We start from the raw sequence: 16624 nt of genomic DNA, 5'->3' as shown, positions 1-16624 counted from the left end.
ATAATGTCAACACAGTGTGTGAGTCACTGACAGTCTGCCACACAGTGTCACAGCGTGGGAAATACTTGTATGAGGCTGTAATTAGATTAGGATGATCAAACAGAACCTTGCCCCCTTACATCAGATGTCTCTGTCAGAGTCTCACTTTACATCAGGGTCCCCATCAGAGTGCCCTCTTGCATCAGATGTACCCATCAGAATGCCCCCTTACGTTAGTGTCCCCCTCAGAGTGCCCCTTACATATGATCAGTTATCCCCATTACAGTGCCCCCTTACATCAGGTGACCCCATCAGAATTTCCCCCTTACATTAATGTCCCCATCAGAGTTCCCCCTTACATCAGGTGTACCCATTAGAGTGCCTCCTTACATCAGGTGTACCCATCAGAGTGCCTTCTTACATCAGGTGTCCCCTTACATCAGGTGTTCCCATCAGAGTTTTCCCCTTACATTAGTGTCCCTATCAGAGTTCCCCTTACATCAGGTTTCCCCATCAGAGTGCCTCCTTACATCAGGTGTACCCATCAGAGTGCCTCCTTACATCAGGTGTACCCATCAGAGTGCCTCCTTACATCAGGTGTTCCCATAAGAGTTTTCCCCTTACATTAGTGTCCCTATCAGAGTTCCCCCTTACATCAGGTGTACCCATCAGAGTGCCTCCTTACATCCGGTGTACCCATTAGAGTGCCTCCTTACATCAGGTGTCCCCATCAGCGTTTCCCCCTTACATTAGTGTCCCCATTAGAATGCCCCCTTACATCAGGTGTACCCATCAGAGTGCCTCCTTACATCAGGTGTACCCATCAGAGTGCCTCCTTACATCAGGTGTACCCATCAGAGTGCCTCCTTACATCAGGTGTCCCCATCAGCGTTTCCCCCTTACATTAGTGTCCCCATTAGAATTCCCCCTTACATAAGGTGTACCCATTAGAATGCCTCCTTATATCAGGTGTACCCATCAGAGTGTCCCCCTTACATTAGTGTCCCCATAAGAGTGTCCCCTTACATCAGGTCCACCCATCAGAGTGCTCCCTTACATCAGGTGTTCCCATCAGAGTGTCCCCCTTACATTAGTGTCCCCATCAGAGTTTCCCCATCAGAGTTCCCCCTTACATGAGGTCCACCCATCAGAGTGCTCCCTTACATCATGTGTCCCCATCAAAGTGCTCCCTTACATCAGGTGTACCCATCAGAGTGCCTCCTTACATCAGGTGTACCCATCAGAGTGCCTCCTTACATCAGGTGTCCCCATCAGAGTGCCTCCTTACATCAGGTGTCCCCATCAGCGTTTCCCCCTTACATTAGTGTCCCCATTAGAATGCCTCCTTACATCAGGTGTACCCATCAGAGTGTCCCCCTTACATTAGTGTCCCCATCAGAGTGTCCCCTTACATCAGGTGTTCCCATCAGAGTGTCCCCCTTACATTAGTGTCCCCATCAGAGTGTCCCCTTACATCAGGTGTTCCCATCAGAGTGTCCCCCTTACATTAGTGTCCCCATCAGAGTTCCCCCTTACATGAGGTCCACCCATCAGAGTTCTCCCTTACATCATGTGTCCCCATCAAAGTGCTCCCTAACATCAGTGTACCCATCACAGTGCCTCTTACATATCATCAGTTATCCCCATCTTATGCCTCCTTACATCAGGTGTCTCCATCAGCGTGTCCCCTTACAGCAGGTGTCCCCATTAAAGTACTCCCTTTCATTAGTGTCACCATCAAAGTTCCCAAATACATCTGGTGTCACCATTAGAGCACATCCTTACATCAGTTTCCCTATCACAGTGCCCCTTACATATGATCGGTTACACCCATCATAGTGCCCCCTTACATCAGGAGTCCCCATCAGAGTGTCCCTTTACATTAGTGTCCCCATCAGAATTCCCCCTTACATCATGTGTCCCCATCAGAATTCCCCCTTACATCAGGTGTCCCCATCAGAGTTCCCCCTTACATCAGGTGTCCCCGTCAGAGTTCCCCCTTACATCAGGTGTCCCCATCAGAGTGCCCCCTTACATATGATCAGTTATCCCCATCCTAGTGCCCCCTTACATTAGGTGTCCCTATCAGTGTGCCTTCTTATATCAAATGTCTCCATAAGACTGGCTCATGAATTGGGGATGCACTCTCAGAGACCTGGGGAGGACTGGACACAGATAGAAATAGGAACCTGACAGATTTTCTGCACACTCTCCACTACATTCCACAAAAGTTAGGGTTCGTTCATGAGAGCCCGCACTCTAAATGCATGCATGCTGGTGTACGCTGTAGGGGACGCTGTGGTGCATTGTTACAACGCTTTAGATGGTTTACATTTTTCTTTTAACTTGACACAAATCCATGCACTCCAGCACTGCACTGTAGTAACATGCGGTGATGTGCATTGTGCTGCATAAAATCGCAGACATGCGCACTGCACCTCACCAAAGGGGTTATGGTGTGCATAGGGCACATAGAAAACACTTGCTTTCTATGTGCCTTTGTGTTTAGCCTGCATTAATCTATGCGCGTCAGTGTGGCTCAACCCACATGGTGTGAATGATAACCCAAGCTGGAGAGAATAAGTCCTCCTTCACACAGGGCGTATCAGTGCGTACACCTGTGTGATGCCATGTTTACCCTCACAAGGATGCACAGGTGTTCCATGCACTGTATTTCTACTACTATGCTACTGTGATATTCATCTGCAGCCAGTGGCGTCGCTAGGGGGTGGCTTTTGGGGCTATAGCCCTGAATCTGGGACCCATAGCCCCGACTCTCTGCAGGGGTCCCCAAGGGGAGGGGAGGCTCTCTGGGGACCGTGATGTAAGTGGGGGGGGGCTCTCTGGGGACCCTGATGCAAGGGGGAGGCTCTCTGGGAATCCTGATTTAAGGGGTAGGCTCTCTGGGGACCCCAATGTAAGTGGGGGGGTTCTCTGGGGACCCTGATGCATGGGAGAGGCTCTCTGGGGACCCTGATGCAAGTGGGAGGCACTCTGGGGACCCTGATGCAAGGGAGAGGCTCTCTGAGGACTCTGATGTAAGCAGGTGCTCTCTGGGGACCCTGATGTAAGGGGGGTCTCTGGGTACCCTGATGTAAGTGGGGGGCTCTCTGGGGATATATATACACACACATGTATATTACTGTATATACATGTGTATGCCCGCCCAAGCGTATGACTTTATTTACTACACTGCTATGGCCTCTAGCCCCAGATCTTTTGTAGACCTAGCAACACCCCTGTCTGCAGCTGATGCGTTTCAATAGCAGTTCCTCACCCACATGGGAATTTCTGCAGATAGTTGTCTATGTAATATACAAAATATAACAATGACATACCAAGCAGCCCAGTGAAACTTCAGTATCATTGTTTTGCTGGTGCTTTATGTTAATATAGAAGTCTGACAGCATGTGGATCCAGTTCTTGTAGTAAAGAGTATGACCTATCACGGAAGGAAGATCTGCAGAGTCAGTTTGTTTTTATGATGCTGGGAAAGTACGGGGAATTCCAGGCATTCCATTTCAATTTCAGAATTAAAAAGATAAAGAAAGCCATTCCATCGGATGAATTATGCATTGTAACTCAATAATATGTATTTTTTAGGTTAACACACCACTGAGGGTAGGCTGGTGGCAGAGCAGTCCCCCTAATTATTGGTTGAGCCATAAAACATGACAGTGATGATGTCATGATGATGTCATAAAACAGAGCAACGCTCAGGCTACCTGTTGCTCCTCCAGTGTATTTCAAGGCTCCATTCACACCTATGCAGTTTTCTTTTCAGCATTTCTGCAGTGCTTTTTGCAGGTTTTTTTTTACCACGTTTTGCGTTTTTGCGTTTTTGCGTTTTTTTTATGCTTTTATTTTGGAAAATTTGTTGTTGGGCTGATTGAAACGCTAATAGCGGCAAAATGCTTTTCTGCAGCTTCCCCATTGAAGACTACTGAAGCAAAAAAAAGCACCGTTATGCATTTAAAAAAGTCCCCGACCCTTTCCAAAAACACAGAGGCACAGAAATGCATTGATGTGAACGTGTTCCATGGGAACCCTTGTTAAAAATAATGTCCTGTGTTTCTGCACAAAGCATGAAAAAAACGCACTGGTGTGAATAGAGCCTTAGCTACCAAAACCACTCCCTTCCCATTAAACAGGAGTGATTGTCACTGTCAGGGGTGAGCGCATTTCTTACACTGGGATAGAAGATTTACAAATCTGCTATTTTTTTGTAACTATAATTATCTGCCCCCTGAATGTGCGCACGCTGGTGGGCGTTGTGTAGGGGGGTCACACGATCCGTTGTTACAATGTATCACACTGTTTACTTTCTTTATTGAAGTGTCACAAAATTATACTTTATTCAACACATTGCAACGTGCATTGTACCGCATTGTGCCGCATTTTTTTTTTTTTGCTGTGCATTTTTATGCAACACACACCAGTGCAACTGTGCACCTGTATGGTGTGAACATGACACATAAAAAGCAATTGTTTTCTCTCTGCCCTGATGTTGAGCCTGCACTGAACAATGCTGATCAGCTCATGTCAGTGCACACCATTTGAATGAATCCTAAGGCTAGGTTCTATGCATGTCAGGAAGGTTACGGAAAGTTGCCCACTTTCCTTACATGCGAGAAACACACTGCCCTTTAGAAGATGTACAGCAAGTTAATAGCAACCCCATGCAAGTGCCATGCAAACTGCATGGCATTGCAGCACTATGCAGTTCGGTGCCACATGTTTTTGGAATGGAATCAGGGACTTCTTCATTTTTGCGGTTTTCACGTATAGGGCAACCCATTGAAGTGAATGGGCTGCCCTACAGGCGATGCATGGGAACGCGCTGAAAACACACAGAAAAAGGCACCATTCTCCGACGCACCTGTAGGCAGGGCCGGTGCTACTACTAGGCAAACGAGGCAGCCGCCTAGGGTGCACTGCTGCCTAGGGCGCCTGGCCACTGGTGTTTCTACCCTCTTCTCTCTGCAGCAAGTAACTAAGTCTCAGCATCAGCAGGCAGCCGCCGCTCTGTTCGCACATAGTGTCAGAGGCTCAGCTGCGGTGGAGGACTGTGTCTGTGTCCCAACTCCCGAATGAATGGAAGCAAGCAAACATTCATTGATGGGCGCTGGTAGGCTGCATTGATGGGCACTGGTAGGCTGCATTGATGGGCGCTGGTGAGGCTGCATTGATGGGCGCTGGTAGGCTGCATTGATGGGCACTGGTAGGCTGCATTGATGGAAGCTGGTGAGGCTGCATTGATGGGTGCTGGAGAGGCTGCATTTATGGGCGCTGGTGAGGCTGCATTGATGGGCACTGGTGAAGCTGCATTTATGGACGCTGGTGAGCCTGCGTTGATGGGCGCTGGTGAGGCTGCGTTGATGGGCGCTGGTGAGACTGCATTAATGGACACTGGTGAGGCTGCATTTATGGGCGCTGGTGAGGCTGCATTTATGGGCGCTGGTGAGGCTGTATTTATGGGCGCTGGTGAGGCTGTATTTATGGGCGCTGGTGAGGCTGCATTTATGGGCGCTGGTGAGGCTGTATTTATGGGCGCTGGTGAGGCTGCATTTATGGGCGCTGGTGAGGCTGCATTTATGGGCGCTGGTGAGGCTGCATTTATGGGCACTGGTGAGGCTGCATTTATGGGCGCTGGTGAGGCTGTATTTATGGGCGCTGGTGAGGCTGCATTTATGGGCGCTGGTGAGGCTGCATTTATGGGCGCTGGTGAGGCTGCATTTATGGGCACTGGTGAGGCTGCATTTATGGGCGCTGGTGAGGCTGCATTGATGGGCGCTGGTGAGGCTGCATTTATGGGCGCTGGTGAGGTTGCATTTGATGGGTGCTGGTGGGCTGAATTTGATGGGCGTGTCATTAAAAAGGTGGGGTGTACATGGGCAGGGCAATGGGGATGAAACAGGGGGGCGGCAAAATTAGGTTTCACCTAGGGTGTCAAAAATTTTTGCACCAGCCCTGCCTGTAGGTGTGAACCATGCCTTATGTTAGTGTGTATTTTTCTTTTGACCTGGATTTAGAGGAAGAAGGTTGAATGATGATGGCCATGTATTTATGTTATCTTTTAATACTTCATTCATTTTTTAAAATCTTTTTTATTTACTGAGGAAATTAAAAGTGATCTTAAAGGCAGATTTTTTTTTTCTTTTAATGACAAACATGTTATACTTACCTCCTCTGTGCACTTATTTTGCACAGAGCAGACCCGATCCTTCTCTTCTCGGGTCCCCCACAGGAAAGAATAAAACCTGTCATTCATCAAAGAAGCAATGTGACTTCTTCTCCTTAGGCCTCTTTCACAGGGGCATTCCGATCAGGTCAGTCCGTCAGTTTTTCAGGTGGACCTGATCGGAAAGGTCCATGTAGCCCCATGGACTGGTGAATGTAAAGGCACTTGTTTCCGTTTACACCCGCCTTCCTCCGGGGGCACCCAGGCCCAGAAAGAAAAACGGAAAAGGACTGCATCCTCAAAGGGTGAAGTCCATTTACACCCAGGTGCCCAAGTGCCAAAGTCCATTTTGTCCAGGTTCTCTGGGCAGAAACTGAATGGCCACAGATGTGACATCCCTCCCGTTTGGCTCTGATCAGCAGGGGATCTGTGAGCAGATCTGTGAGCAGATCCCCTGCTGATCAGAGTGGACTCTGCTCCATGTGAAAGGAGCCTTAGGATATTAATCTGAAACCCAAGTATAAAAACATTTTTATAGTGTATTTTTTTGTTTTCTGACGTGTAGTATGTGTATATTGTTTAAACTGATAATGTCTCTATTTACAGGAGTAAATGGGTGCAGCAGAGGCCACCAAATGGGATCGGTAACAGCAGTCTCTCAGTACGTATGACATACATTCTATATTAAGAAGGCTCTACTGAGATCATTTTCTTATAGTGGAGAGGTTTTTGGTCCTTTTTGGGCCACTTCCCGTAACCTTAGAACCCAACGCGGGCAAAAAAGAAAAGTGGGGTTGTGCCCTCACTGCACGGGTCAACTGCTCATTTTGTCCAGGGGAGAGGAGAAAGCCTATCCACTTGCCGACCAGCCGCCGCAGTTTTACTGTGGCAGAATGGCACGGCTGGGCGAAACAACGTTATGTAACAGCGCTTCGCCCTGTGGCCGCTTTTTTGCCCCCCGGAGCCGATGCGAGTGCCGGGCTCCCGCGATCACCGCTGACACACCGAGAACCGGAATCTGTGTGTGTAAACACACAGTTTCCAGTTCTCTGAGGGGAGAAGAAACAGATTGTTTGTTCATACGCAGTATGAACAGCGATCTGTCATCTCCCCTACACATTCCCCTCCACCCTTCAGTTAGAACACAGAGAGGGAACACAGTTAATCCCTCGATCGCCCCCTAGAGGTTAACCCCTTCCCTGCCAGTGACATTTTTACAATAATCAGTGCTTTTTTATAGCACTGTTCGCTGTATAAATGACAATGGTCCCACCATTGTGTCCTCCACAATGTCGCAGTCCCATTAAAAATCAAAGATCGCCTCCATTACTAGTAAAAAAAAAAAAAAAATTATAATAAAAATGCCATAAAACTATCCCCTATCTTGTAGACGCTATAACTTTTGCGCAAACCAATCAATATACACTTATTGCGATTTTTTTTTTTTTTTTACCAAAAATATGTAGAAGAATACATATCGGCCTAAACTGAGGAAAAAAGTAATTTTTTAAATATATTTTTATGGGATTTTTATTATAGCATAAAGTAAAAAAGATTGCGTTTTTTTTTTTTTTTTCAAAATTGTCACTCTTTTTTTGTTTATAGCGCAAAAAATAAAAACCGCAGAGGTGATCAAATACCACCAAAAGAAAGCTCTATTTGTGGGGAAAAAAGGACGTCAATTTTGTTTGGGTGCAATGTCACGCGATCGCGCAATTGTCAGTTAAAGCGGCGCAGTGCCGAATCGCAAGAAAGTGCTCTGGTCAGGAAGGGGGTAAAATCTTCCGGGGCTGAAGCGGTTACTTAATTCAGCTGTGGACTGTTCCTGACGTCCTCATGGACCAGGGCCGGTCTTTGAGTGTGATAACATCAGGAACAGTCTACCACACAAGACTGCTAGACCATGGGGGGGGGGGGGGCACAGGGACTGTTCTTGAGGGAGGAGGTGCATAGGATTAGTTAAACTGGATGTAAACCCGAATTTTTTTTTTTTTTTTTTTGATGTCATAATGTAGAGTATAAGATTTCCTATCATTTGAGCCCAGTCTTGCCACAAAGAGTTAATCCAGCTCTGAGCAATCCTCTTTTATTGTTCAGTGAGATAAATCTTGACAAACAGAGAAAAACTTTGTCAAATCCTCCCCCTTGCTGTGAGTGACAGGTGATTTACATATCTCGTGCACTAGCCTAAGACATGTATTATTTTTTAATTCCCTCCCCCACTCCTTTCTTCTGCTGCTCTGCAAGGATTGGCTGTTCCACCCCTCAGCATGATTTGGCATGCTGAAGTCATGTGGTTACTTTCCTGTCTTTTCACTGGATGTTAGAGATCATAGCAGAAGTTCAGTGTTAGAAATACACAGGAGAAAATGCATATTGACAAGGGGAGTGTAGAGGTGGGCGGGGAGTCTACTGACATCACGACTCCACCCACCGAGCTCCAGACAACAGACCCCGCCCACAGAATCTGCAGTTTTTCGGGTCTAATAACAGACAGAGGGGAGACATTTGACAGGTAAAGATACATGCAGGAGGCATGTATATCCTTATAGATAACCCCTATGGCAGGAGTTTAGAAAGGATGACATTGGGTTTACATCCACTTTAAGTATATTTCTGTTCTCCACACCCCTATCAAAAAATGAGCAGTTGACCCGTTCAGTGTGGGCACAGTCCCACTGCATGGGAAAACTTTTTTTTATGTCCGAGTTGGGCTCTAACATTAGGTTTTCAAGCTGAACTCCAGCCTTTCTTTCAATGACATCTTACTTTTAACTTAAAAACAAACTGGCACTTTATTTAAGTCTATGCACTTCAACACTGCACACAAAGGTAACAAGCGTGGTGCTGCATAAAATTGCAGACATGCTCACTGCACCTTTACTGAAATTGCTTGTTCTAATTTCACTGCACACTGCGAGCTTCTCACAATGTGCTTTTTTTTTTGGATTTTACCAGATTTTACAGGTGCTAAAGACAAAACAGAACACTATTCTAAAGTTAAATCATTTTTATTTTGTATATACAAAATAAAAAATATTTAATTTTAGTAAAGTGTTCTGTTTTGTCTTTAGTACCTTTAAAATCCCATCATGTGCCTTTCCAAAAAATTCTATATAAAATTCTGGAATGCGGTGCTTCTATCCTTGTATCTCTAGCAAATCTATCCAAAAAATGTTTCTCGCAAGGCGCATTAGAAGCTGCCACAAGTCAGATGGAGCCCGTCTCATTTCCTGGCTGGATGACATTCAGCATCATCTGATATGGGAAATACATCCTCCGCTCCAAAAAAATTTATAAGTGAAAAAAATGTAATAAAAATTGTTAGGTAAAAAGCTGCTCCCCTTGTTGAGCAAACAACAGTAGATTTAGTAATGTGTAGGGGGCGCTAGCGGTTGACAATAAATTAAGAAAAGTGAGACAGCTAGGTCTCAATGTGAAAACTTATCATAAGCATGCAAACATAAGTTGTGAAAAAATAAAATGTGAAAAATAAAAATGAAAAAATTATAACACACAATATTATAACAAAGGTAGTGAGGATAAAGTTTCAAAAGTAGAATGAACACAATATTGGAAAGGAAAAAATGGTGATCTTCCAAGATAAGTAGATTCCTCTATATAGACAAACGAAAAATCCTTCACCAAGAGTTAAGGTACACCTCGCAGTGGTATATAGATATCTGCATACCAGATACAAATGACTCCTTTAGTTAAAAAGAGAGTCATTAGCGCTTGTGCAGGATTGGGACGGCTAGATGCTGGATGGTTATAGACAGAGAACCCTTCTTGCCCCGGTAGTCAGACATGGGATATATGAAAGACAATAGAATCTTCCATAGTGTAATACAGTTTATTAAAATTCTTAAAAACAAGGGGTAAAGCCAAAGGCTGCTTACATTAAAAGGTGCCTGCCCGGCACTGGGGCTGCTCGCTCATCTGGGTAAGGATCTCAGTATGGATGCCGTCACACTGCCTCGATGGTCGGCGTGCGTTCCACCCGGCGTATGCAACAACCAGAGATACCGGACGTAGGAGGAGATCACGTGACCAGGTACCGCTCCAACGTACGTTTCGTTTGAACGTCTTCAGGGAAGCGATCAGCATCATCTGCCTAGAATAACTTTCCCTGGCCCTAGGATTGCCACCTGTACAGGAATAACCCGGACAGCCCGGGTTTTGAAAGCTGTGCCCAGGTTTCTGTTCCACTGAAACCCGGACACAGCAGCATATGCTCCCAACAGTCTAGCCGGTGCGGTGGTTGTTCATACCTCCAGCCCCCCCATCAGCACCAGCACGCACCCCCCCAGCTCCTGCCGATAAATCCGCTCTCCAGAGTCCCGCCCTGCTCCCCGCCCAGCCTCCTCTCCCATCATGCAACACCTGTCCCCCACCTCCGACGGGTCCTGTGGCTTAAGATTATTTGTATAGGAGGGGGTGAGGATAAGTGCTGAAATGAGGAAGAAGGGGCTATTGTGTTGGGACTGGGGATTTAGGGGATAGTGGAAGGGGACATGTGCTGTGGAAGGGGGAAGACAATTTGTTTTGGGGGGATTGTTCTGGAAGGGGGAAAATAGATTTTTGCTGGTGGAGGGTGAGCATAAAGATTAATGCTGGATTTTTTTTGCAGGAGAGGGAGTGGGGATTTTTGATGACAACGTAATGTGGAGCAGGGCCGTCTTTAATATTGATTGGACCCTGGGAAAAACTTTTATTGCCCCCCCCCCATGCAGTTTTGCTCTCCACCTGCTCTGAGACCTACAATAAATAGCAGCTAGACTCAAAATCAGTTTACTGAATCAGATCAGGCAGCTATTGCGGCTGGTTGCCAGAGGTTACAGGGTATCATTACTGCTCACTGACTGGTTGCTAGAGGTTACAGCACACATTACGGCTCACTGATTAGTTGCTAGAAGTTACAGCACATGATTTATGTTAATTGGTTGCTAGAGATTACTGTGGATATGACCTCAGGGGGGCATGATATACATATCAATGATGCCGGCCGCCACTATTTACATATAAATGCCGCCGCTATTTACATGTGAATGACTGTAATTTACATGTAAACACAGGGTCTGCAGGTGAGTCATCTGTACACAATAGGGCAGAGCTGTGCAGCATTAGTAGCAGCACTTCACACTGATATATACTCAGCACGGGACTAAAACTTCAAGGGATAAGGGAATTTAAACCAGGATGGTTGGCGTATGAGGCAGATGCTTTGGGCCCCACAATAACGACAGCTGCCCCTTTTGCCCTGCCTTAAAGACGGCCCTGAAGTGGAGGAGAGTATTGCTCACGGGGGGAATTTTGCACTCTTCTTACCCCTACACTGTGCATTACACACCCCTGACTCCAGCACACTTTTTGTTTTGTACTCATGACTCCTAATATGCATTATACACTCCTGTCCCCTGCATTCTGTGCATAAGACTCACAGGCTCTTTCACACCTAGGCGTTCCTGATCTCAGGCGCAATAGAAACATCTTTTAGCTGACAGGCGTCCCACGATTCTGTTCGATTTTGCCTCGCTATGTCAAGCGACAATCGCAAAATTGGGCCATGATTGGGGTGCCATTGAAAGTAGCGGGTTCACGAGTGCATACCATGATTTGCGGCGATTCAGGAATCGTGGGCAGAATCACAGTGATTCCGCCTGCGAGCGGGAACTCCTAGGGGTGAATGGAGCCACGCTCACTGTTCACTGTGGTACACTAAGCTGCATTACTACTCTCCTTTCTCCTTGGGGAGTCCAAAAGTGCCCCAGGTCTTTTACAATCTTATAGTGTATACTAAAAAAAGAAAACATTCCATGCGCCGCTAAAGTGTTCCGATTTGGCTTGAAGAAAAGGTGGCAACCCTACCTGGCCTGCTCCTTTCATTAATTGGATTTCGGTTCTCTCAATTATAGAGGCTCAGCATCACATGTGGGTGTTACCTAGGGTGGTCTGCATGCAAATACAGCATGCTTGTAAACACCCACTCCTCCAGTTTTACTTTAAACTTTACTATATATTGTAGAAATTGATTGATTACAGAAATAATGTCATTTACAGAAATAGCATCATAAATGTTGCAGGCTACAAACTTTTTCAAGTAGAAAGGTAGTGACCATCAATAAGGCACATTTTCAATAGCAATATATACTACGATCTTAGAGACCACAGAATGCCTGAGAAGCACTTCTCTTGGAGGAGTTATCCAGATTACTGAGTCACGCTGAGATCCCCAGTTTGTCCTCCTGATGGACATTTTTAAGAAGCTGGCAGAAGAGATACCCTAAAACGTAAAATCTTGCAAGCAAACCAAATATAACATAATGATCGTACTAATTAGTTCACCTGTTGGCACTGCTCACAATCCCATATGTTACCCTGTATCTCCTGTACCCTACCCTCCTCTTCAGGTTCTTTTCTCTGTTCCATGTTCCTTCTCTCTCCCTAACAGATGGCACTCTATCCCTGACTTACTTCTATACTGCAAGTGCGCCGAATGATGCAGAAATTGCTATTTAAACACTTCTGTATCAAAATGGCTGCCTAAACCTTAATGGGTTTAAAGAAGAAAGGTTTTCCGGCGCTCAGATCTTGTGATGTCAGGAATGGAATTGTATAATGATGGTTCTGATAGAACATTAATGTTAGGCAGCCGTCCTCAGAGGGTGTCCATAGCCTCTGTGAGCATAGTACTGAAAAGGGAAGGGGGGTGTGGAGGCGCCAACTCTGCTGACACTGTTATATGGTGAAGGTGTAATACATACACTTACTGGTAAGTCAGTTTAGATGGGGTGGCGATGTCCATCAGGGGTTGTGTTGTCCTGGGATGTGGTGGTGTGCAGGCTTCACTGGCGGTCCTTCACCTCAGGGGATGTTGGTTCCTGGTTGAGAGAGGCTTAACAGCGGTGTCCAGTGTGTGGAAGCTCCACGCTAACCACCCTAGAACCCGGAAGCGAAAGTGATGTCAGCGGTGCACAGCTGAAGAACATCGCTACCCCATCTGAACTGACTTACCAGTAAGTGTATGTATTACACCTTCACCATATAACAGTGTCAGCAGAGTTGGCGCCTCCACACCCCCCTTCCCTTTAAAACCTTAATGGGATTGTGGCATCCAATAGGAGATGCTGGCATCCCTAAGATGGCTGCTTGGAGCCCCCAGATTAGTCCCAGATGGCTTCCTGTCAGTCCAAAGAAGAAGAACAGTACCACCCTAAAATCACATACAAACTGCAGCCAAAAACCTGCCTACATCAGCATCTATAAATAAAGCCCCCCTGATTCATGGTATTGTAGCAAGATAGTTAGAATAAGTGGCAAAAATTTTCAGAAAGATATTTTAACAATGGCAATCTCCATATATCTTGTATGATGTTTCCTTTAATTACAAGCCCCTTTTGTTTTTTCAGGGAGCAACATATCCTGATGTCTACTGAATAAGAGACAGCAACCAGCTGATCAAGGAATACGAATAATCAAGACACATTAGGAGAATTCTGTTTTGTGGTCCTAGTTCTCTGTATGTTTACATTTCCAGAATGTCTTGGAAAACATCAGTTAACATCCTAAAAGTTGAACTCTGATGCAGTGTAATCCTCTGATTCCATAATTAATTTTATAAAACCATAGAGATCCCAGGAAACATTGCAGATATTGAAGCTAAACGAATTATGGACTGCTCTAGAAAAAAAATGTGTTTATGAAAGCCATTCTGCCTGGAAACTCCGATACTGAAAGTGCATGGAATTTGGAGCTTACTCTGGAACATTCTAAACTTGCGTGCTGTACTCTGATTTTTATTGTTCCATAGTTATCAAAAGGGAATTGTACTGTCACTGGGAAAGCAAGACAATCTGGCATCCTAACAAGGTCATCAAAACAAGATGTGGTTTCCAAATTCCATCTTTAAACATTTTGGAGAATAGACCCTCTGCAGGTCAAGGGAAGCCAGTTTGCACACATTTCTTACTGCAAAGGGATCATTTCTAGAGGAGAAGCTAGGATGCATTCATCCCATTCAACTAAACATATTCTGTTTGTTCATGTAATGTTGAAGACTATTTACTGTTTAGCCAAGCGACTTCTTCAGTTAATTTTCAGGGTTTCATGTTCTCATGTGTCAAGAGGTTGACATCCCTCAAATTTGCAAAAAATTTCTATTTATGAACAAACAAAACAGTACCCTAGACATGCTCAACTAATGTTGATAAGCTGGACTTGCAAGGAAATGTTTTCATTCTCCTGGAATGTTTCTTTGTTCATCTTCATGATTTGGACCTGGATGAAGGTGTTGTGGAAGGAGCGACCAAAACTAAACATCATAATGTGCCAAGATAAAAGAAGAGTTTTGGTTGGTTCCTATAGATTGTTGTGTACTGCACATCACTCCTTGCCCAAGGGATCATTGTTTAAACTTCCTGTACTTATAATGTGAACCAAGGAAAGGGAATGGACATGGAGCAAGAAAATCAGACAGTTTGGGTTATTTGGATAAAGGGAATTGATTTTAATTTGACATGGGGCTTGCTAGTACTGGGATAGCACCTGTGTACCACACCCAGTGTGGACCTCATGGTAGGAGTTTTGTGAGTTGAACCAATATTCAGTGCATTAGACCCTGGAAGATCTTTGGGTTACTATTTTCTTCAAAAAATGTGATCCTACCTGAAAAAATTAACTCCTACACTGTGCAGGGCCAACAGGTCAAAAAAGTATTTGGTGCACCATTACATAGTTAAGCGCACCAAATAAATCTGTTAACCTTTCCTATGGAAAGGGTGTGCTTAAAACATTTTCACAATATTTTTTCAAGGTACTGGTACTGGAAGTCATTAAGCCCTGAATTTAGGGCTCCATCTCAATGTGGGACCCAGTACAACCTCACCCTCTATCTCAGCGCTTTTTTTTGCCCCTTTACAATAGGTAAATCATTGTATGGTATATTCTGCTATCTTATATTAACTGCTATATTGCATATGTATTTTTCTGCTGTTATGGTTTGTTTATTATATTTTTATACTTTATTCTTGGTGTTCGGTGGTGGTATTGTATAATATATTGTATCAACATCAGTTCTTTCACTAATGTTTAGAGCCTTTAAAAGCCTTCTGTTGATGCATTCCTTTTTAACTAGGGTGTGACCATAATATTCACCCTTTTCCTGACATATGTAGGTCATGCTGATTGCATATTTAATGATCAGCCATATAAAATAGATATTTTGATTATGAAACCTAGTGGCCTGATACACCCAGTGACTGCTTACCCTGTTTCCCCGAAAATAAGACCTAGCGTGATTGTCGGTAATGGCTGCAATATAAGCCCTACCCCCCAAATAAGCCCTAGTTAAAGTCCTTGCAGGTCTTATTTTCAGGGTAGGGCTTATTTTCCGGGAAACAGGGTAGGGCTTATTTGGGGAGTAGGGCTTATATTGCAGCCATCACTGACAATCACGCTAGGTCTTATTTTCGGGGAAACAGGGTATATGTATCGGAGACTCCAGCAGAGAGGAATCTCTGCTACCATTCCAGGTTCTCTTCCTTCCCAAATTGGGGTTTTTGGTCTTTTTCATTTTCTCCTGTTACATTATTCATATTTTAAAGTTAATCTAGGTGCTCAGGCCACCAGGGGAGGTGAAAAGAACTTGAATCAAGTAGCGCTTCCCATTGGTTTTCCAAACAAACCGTTAGCATCTCTAGTTTTTGGTAGTCACTTTAACTTGTGTTTTTTAAGAATATTAACTGTATTTTATTTATATAAAAATATGTAAGCTATTTTTTTTTTATTACCAAAGCTTCCCCTTGTGTCTTTCTTTCTGCCAGTATTCTGAGTAATGTTCTCTTGCATGAATGTTGCAATTTTTTTGTGACTACAGAATAAGTAATTGGTCAAATATCACTCGCTTACTGAACAAATGTTGTAACCATTGGTATATGTGTTGAACAAGAAAAGGCGAATACTCTATCAAACAGCCTAGTATTAAAGCCCAACTCTGGGCAAGTTGTTTCCCCCCCCAACCCCAACACTCCCGTCACCTTTCTAGATGAAGCCCTATTTTTTTTCCTATACCTAACTTGCCTCCAAAGCTGGACATTTTTTCAAGTCTGAGTGAAGTCATCCCATGGTTTCATCTGGCTCAAAGATCTTTAAAACTCCAGTAGAGCTGGAGTTAGAAGTTGAGGAGGCCAGTTGATGGCCAACACCATCAACCGGCCTCCTCAACTTCTAACTTCAGCTCTATTGGAGTTGGAAGATCTTCGAGCCAGATGAAGCCATGGGATTACGTCACTCAGACTTGAAAGAAGATTCCAGATAGCCGGTTTTGTTGACAGGTCTTCTTAACAGGAAATGCTGCCTCTACAACATTTAGCAGGTGTAATTTTCTAATCAATCAATGGTGAAAATAGTTGGGGACCAATTAAAGAATTGTCTTGGGGGCACTTAAATCAGTTTTAGAAAATACCT

The 16624-nt window shown here is 44.7% G+C and overlaps 1 protein-coding gene across 3 annotated transcripts in view; it reads left to right on the top strand.

Moving 5' to 3' along the window:
* Nucleotides 1-15942, top strand: part of LOC141129354 (T-lymphocyte activation antigen CD86-like) — a 66100-nt gene extending 50158 nt beyond the window's left edge. For all 3 annotated transcript variants that reach the window (XM_073617332.1, XM_073617329.1, XM_073617331.1), the window contains 2 exons: nt 6767-6821; nt 13570-15942. In XM_073617332.1, coding sequence (XP_073473433.1) covers nt 6767-6821; nt 13570-13600 — 86 coding nt within the window. In that variant the 3' untranslated portion in view covers nt 13601-15942. The remainder of the gene's footprint in view (nt 1-6766; nt 6822-13569) is intronic.
* The last annotated feature ends 682 nt before the right edge of the window (nt 15943-16624 follow it).

Source organism: Aquarana catesbeiana, linkage group LG02 (genome assembly GCF_042186555.1).
Source record: "Aquarana catesbeiana isolate 2022-GZ linkage group LG02, ASM4218655v1, whole genome shotgun sequence".
Lineage (NCBI taxonomy): Eukaryota > Metazoa > Chordata > Amphibia > Anura > Ranidae > Aquarana > Aquarana catesbeiana.
This window is presented reverse-complemented; position numbering and strand designations above follow the sequence as displayed.